This window comes from Mobula birostris, chromosome 14, assembly GCF_030028105.1.
Source record: "Mobula birostris isolate sMobBir1 chromosome 14, sMobBir1.hap1, whole genome shotgun sequence".
Classification (NCBI taxonomy): Eukaryota; Metazoa; Chordata; class Chondrichthyes; order Myliobatiformes; family Myliobatidae; genus Mobula; species Mobula birostris.
This window is the reverse complement of record NC_092383.1, coordinates 98,493,009-98,499,008: the sequence shown is the minus strand read 5'-3', so window position 1 is coordinate 98,499,008 and position 6,000 is coordinate 98,493,009. Positions and strand designations below refer to the sequence as shown.

The window sequence follows — 6,000 nt, the reverse complement described above, 5'->3', positions numbered from 1 at the left end:
TCAGGAACCAGTCTGGTGAACCTTCACTCTACTCCTCCTCAGCAAGTGCAGTGAACTCTCACATTCCAGCTGCTCAAGTAAAAAAACTTGCCCTTGGAGAATTCCATAAGACATAGGAGCAATTTAGGCTATTCGGCCCATCGCCTCCTCTGCCATTATGACCAACTTAGAATTCACAAATACCTACTGAAAGAAATGAGATAGGGAATAAAACTTTATTCTTACAAATTTATGAGTTTTAAAAATTAAGTAAGTGAGCAGAAAAGATAAAGACCGATTCAGCCAAAGGTCATAGGCTGATGGTGAACATTGATATTAGCGTCCAGAGTTAGACAGTTGAATACGTGATCAAGGCTGGAATTCTGGAATGATAACAAGCACAGGGAAATTATGTCCATTTCAATATGCCATTGGCACAAGAGGTTTGAAATTTCCTTAAAATATTCCTATTCACAATGTATTTTTAGTAAACAAAGTAAAACTCTTTTACACTGACTGCTGGAGGATGCAATAACTGATTTGTTCTCTGGTTTTCTTCATTGTCACCCAGAACCTGGTGAGCCAAGGACAGGAATGTTCCCACAGGTGGGAGTTCATCACTAATGTATCTTCAACTATCTCTGTGTGTCTGCTTCTTCATTCATTTTTGAATGTTATAGGATCTAAAATAGAAAAACAACAAAAAAATTAGCGGCAAAGTAGAATGTGATGAACTTTTAAACTTGTAAAAACAGCTGTGCTATCTAAGGTACTGTGAAATGCAAAGTATCATGCTGACAGTTCAATTCCAGGGATTCAGGAATGGAGAAAGGTCCTGTACTTCCACTCTAACATGGCAGTTAGTCCTCCAAGAGTACCATAACCTTCTCACGGCTTGGAGGCTTGAGTGCCTCAGTGACCCGGAGAGCTATGTCGGCTGGAGTCAGGGCTTTATGCTTTGGCTCTTGGTAGGGTCACCCATGCCAAACAGGTCAAGGGGTAGAGGTCAGACTAAGAGTGGTCCACCAGTCCTCCAAGTTCAGGGGTTCAGCTCAGGGGTAACAACCCTGTCTAGTAAAACAAAACTGTTACGGAAACAGCAATGAAGAATCCTTCTACATCTGAGTGTAACGGTATTCCTGAGTCTCCACCGGGACTTGCATGACTCACAGTAAACCATAAGACTATAAGATATAGGAGCTGAATTAGGCCATTTGGCTCATCAAGTCTGCTCTGCCATTTCATCATGGCTGATCCATTTTCCTTCTCAGCCCCAATCTCCTGACCTCTCCCGTATCCCCTCATGCCCTGACCAATCAAGATTCTATCAATCTCTGCCTTAAATATACCCAATAACTTGGCTTCCATAGTCACCTGTGGCAAAGAATTCTACAGATTTGCCACTCTGGTTAAACAAATTCCTCCTCATCTCCATCCAAAAAGAATGATCCACTATTCTGGAGCTGTGTCCTCTGGCTTTAGACTCACCCATCATAGGAAACATCCTCTCCACATCCACTCTATCAAGGACTTTCTACATTTAAAAACGCAAACAAGAGGAATTCTGCAGATGCTGGAAATTCAAGCAACACACATCAAAGTTGCTGGTGAACGCAGCAGGCCAGGCAGCATCTCTAGGAAGAGGTACAGTCGACGTTTTGGGCCGAGACCCTTCGTCAGGACTGCCTTTCTACATTTGATAGTTTTCAATGAGGTCACCCCTCATTCTTCTCAATTCCAGTGAATATGGCTCAGAGCCATCAAACACTCTTCACACGACAAGCCATTCAATCCTGCAATCATTTCCATGAACCTTCTTTGAACCCTGAAGTCCCACAATACTCCAAGTGAGGCCTCACCAGTGCTTTATAAAGCCTCAACATTATATCCTTGCTCTTGAAATAGATGCTAACAGTGCATTTGCCTTCCTCACCACAGACTCAACCTGCAAATTAACCTTTAGGGGATTCTGCACAAGAACTCTCAAGTCTCTTTGCACCTCAGATTTTTGAAATTTCACTCCATTTAGAAAATAGTCTACCCTTTCATTTCTACTACCAAAGTGCATGACCAAGCACTTCCTGACAGTGGATTCTACCTGCCACTTCTTTGCCCACTCTCCTAATCTGACTAAGTCCCTCTGTAGCCTCTCTACTTCCTCAAAACTACCTGCCCCTCCACCTATATTCATATTGTCTGCGAACTTTGCAACATAGCCATCAATTCCATCATCAAAATCATTGACATTTAACGTAAAAAGGAAACGGTCCCAATGCAGACCCCTGTGGGACAGTATTAGTCACCGGCAGCCAACCAGAAAATGCTCCCTTTTCCCTTCACTCTGTGCCTCCTGCCAACCAGCCACTATTTTGTCCATGCCAGTATCTTTCCTGTAATACCATGGACTCTTAACTTGTTTAGCAGCCTCACGTGTGGCACCTTTTCAAAGGCCTTCTGAAAATTCAGGACCACAACATCCAACGATCCTCTTTTGTCTATCCTGTTTGTTATTTCTTCAAAAAATTCCTGCAGGTATGTCAGGGAAGATTTTCCCTTGAGGAAACCATGTTAACTATGGCCTATTTTATCATGTGCCTCCAATTACCCCAGAAACACATCATTAACAATCGACTCCAACATCTTCCCAACCACTGAGATCAAACTAACTGCCTGATGATTTCCTTTCTTCTGCCTCCCTCCCTTCTGAAAGAATGGAGTGACATTTGCAATCTTCCATTCCTCCAGAACCATGCCAGAATCAATTGTTCTGACTCTTGAAAGATCATTATTAACGCCTCCACAATCTCTTCAGCCACCTCCTTCAGAACCCTGGGGTGTACATCATCTGGTCCAGGTGGCTTACCTACCTTCAGACATTTCAGTTTCCCAAAAACATTATCTATAGTAATGGCAACTTCACACACTTCTGCCCTCTGACACTCGAAAACTGAGCCACCAACACGATGAAGGAAGCCCTGAACACCACCAGAGATGGAGGACCTTCATTACTGCTCTGAACACCAGTAGCATAACGGGCAGTCTGTAAGTCAGTGTTAGCAGCTTCCAACATCACTGTATATGTATACACCTGTACATGAGTCATTATATTTTACCATAGGACCGTTTAGGAAAGGTTCACAAACTTCATGCCATGGGTTCCTACCGTTAGCCGAGGGTGTCCGTCAAGCCCAGGCTGGGGATCTCTGGTTAGAGGAACACGGTGCCCAACTGTGGAGCAGCCCAGTGATTGTGTTGCAGATGTAAATCCCACAAGTATCTCATCAGGAATGTGAATACCTTAATGCCTGCACCAAATTGTAGTTACATCCCTGCTCCTGTTATGCCCAGGGGCTCTTCACAGCCAATGTAATGCTTCACCGTTAAAACACCAGAAGCACAACAGTCAACTGATGCACAGAAAGCTCCCATAAACTACTGATTGGTCACAGGCAAATGACAATGTTTACTGTCTCTGCAGAATGAACATTGTCCAGAGCACTGAGGATAATCCTCCTGTTCTCTGAGAAGTAGTGCTGACAGATCTTTCCAGTAGACCAATAGATATGGGAGATATAGGACAGCTTGTCCCATTGAGCCTGCGCCGCCATTCCATCATGGCTGATTCATTATCCCTCTCAATTCCATTCTCCTGCCTTTCCCACGTTACCTTTGCTGCCCTGACTAATCAAGAACCTATCAACCCAATGTCTTGGCCTCCACAGCTGTCCGTGGCAATGAAGGCTTATACTCGTTGGAATTCAGAAGATTGAGGGGGGATCTGATTGAAACATATAAAATTCGAAAGGGATTGGACAGGCAAGATGCAGGAAGATTGTTTCCAATGTTGGGGAAGTCCAGAACAAGGGGTCACAGTTGAGGATAAAGGGGAAGCCTTTTAGGACCGAGATTATGAAAAACTTCTTCACACAGAGAGTGGTGAATCTGTGGAATTCTCTGCCACAGGAAACAGTTGAGGCCAATTCATTGGCTATATTTAAGAGGGAGTTAGATATGGCCCTTGTGGCTAAAGGGATCAGGGGGTATGGAGAGAAGACAGGTATAGGGGTCTGAGTTGGATGGTCAGCCATGATCGTACTGAATGGCGGTGCAGGCTCGAAGGGCTGAATGGCCTACTCCTGCACCTATTTTCTATGTTTCTAATTCCACAGATTCGCCACCCACTGTCGGAAGCAATTCCTTCTCTTCTCATTCCAACACATTCCCAACCATTACCAAGCAAGTACTGGTAGCATGGTGTGAGATGCTTACGAAGAAGACACTGAGATACGTAGGTTTGCTCTTACCCCTGCTTCATACATCGATTAACGGCTAAGCTGATGGCGACAGTGGTGGTGACGGCAGCGATGATGATGCCAGCCACCATGATTCCGATGGAAGTAACTGAAACTGAAACAACGTCTGAGTATAAAACATAGTACAGGAACAGAACCTTCAGCGCACGATGGCTAGGGAATGGTGGCAGCTATTCCGGCACTTCCCTGCAGCAGCGCTCAAAACCAACCTAACCGCAAGGGACCAATCCGCTCCCCCCCATCCATTGTAGGAACATGAAAGAGAGCAGCAGCATTTGTCCTTTCGAGACCCCCCCCAACTCAACGAGATTAAATCAGAGTTTTACATCACCTCTACCTGCACACCTGACACTACCTAACTTCGCACAGCTTTCAATGAGGTTAACAAAACTGCATTAGTTGGCACACAGTGTGGTCACCACATGAGCCCCTGTTCCTCACTGGACAATAAAGCATTAAGTTCTCTAAGTAGTTTACACCTTCTCACTCACCAATCCTCATAGAGGGATCAGAAATGGACAGAATGAGCAATTTCAAGTTCCTGGGTGTCAAGATCTTTGAGGACCTGACCTGGTCCCAACATATTGATGCAGCTATAAAGAAGGCAAGACAGCAGCTATATTCCATTAGAAGTTTGGGAAGATTTGGTTTGTCAACTAAAACTTCTGCACATGTACCTTGGAGAGCAATCTGACAGACGGTATCACTGTCTCTACAGGGGTCCTACTGCACAGGATTGAAAGAAGCTACAGAAAATTGTAAAATTAGTCATTCCATCATGGGAATTAGCCTCCATTGTATCCAAGACAGCTTCAAGGAGCGGTGTCTCAGAAAGGCAGCGTCCATCATTAAGGTCCCACACCATCCAGGACATGCCCCCTTCTCATTGTTACCGTCAGGTAGGAGATACAGAAGCCTGAAGGCACACACTTAGTGATTCAGGAACAGCTTCTTCCCCTCTGCCATCCAATTCCTAAATGGATTTTGCACCCATGACCAAAACCTCACTTTTTAATTATTTCTGTTTTTGCACTACTTTTAATTTAGTATATATGTAATGAAATTGATTTAATTATTTTTTTCTACATTATCATGTATTGCATTGTACTGCTGCCGATAAGTTAACAAGTTTCTCAACCAATGCCGGTGATATTAAACGTGACTCTGAAGACGTAAGTGTTCAAACTGGGCACACACGCAGTAGGATGGAGCTCAGGCGGATGTGATAGGGAGAAGTCAGGGTATAGCTCCAGCAAACCTGAAAGGGCGAACTAGGGGCAGCCAGAGCAAAGGCGCCACAGGAAATGGCGGCAGGGTCATGAGCAGGGAGATGGGAAGAAAAACTTGAAGGCACATTTTAAGGTGAGAGGCCAAAGATTTATAGTGGGCCTGAGGGGCAAGCTTTTTATATGAAGGTGTTGGGTATGTGGAACAAGCTGTCAAAGAAGGTTGTAGATCAGGCACAATTACAAGGGAGGGAGGCAGAAGACAGGATGTTATAGACCATTAGCCTGACTTCATTGGTGGGAAGATGTTGAAGTCAGTTATTAGGGATGAGGTTTCGGGATACTTGGAAGTACATGATAAATTAAGCCAGAGTCAGTATGGTTTTCTTACAGGGAAATCTTGCCTTATAAATCTGCTGGAATTCTCTGAGGAAATGACAGGGAGGGTAGACGAAGGAGAGTAAGATGTTGTTTACTTGGAT

General features: G+C 44.3%; 1 protein-coding gene across 1 annotated transcript in view; it reads right to left on the bottom strand.

The window, feature by feature from the left end:
* Positions 1-244: 244 nt before the first annotated feature.
* Positions 245-6,000, bottom strand: part of LOC140209422 (uncharacterized) — a 31,799-nt gene continuing 26,043 nt past the window's right edge. The window contains exons 6-7 of the mRNA XM_072277668.1: positions 4,284-4,386; positions 245-662 (exon numbers count right to left, since the gene is read on the bottom strand). Of these exons, the coding sequence (XP_072133769.1) occupies positions 641-662; positions 4,284-4,386 (125 nt within the window). The 3' untranslated portion in view covers positions 245-640. The remainder of the gene's footprint in view (positions 663-4,283; positions 4,387-6,000) is intronic.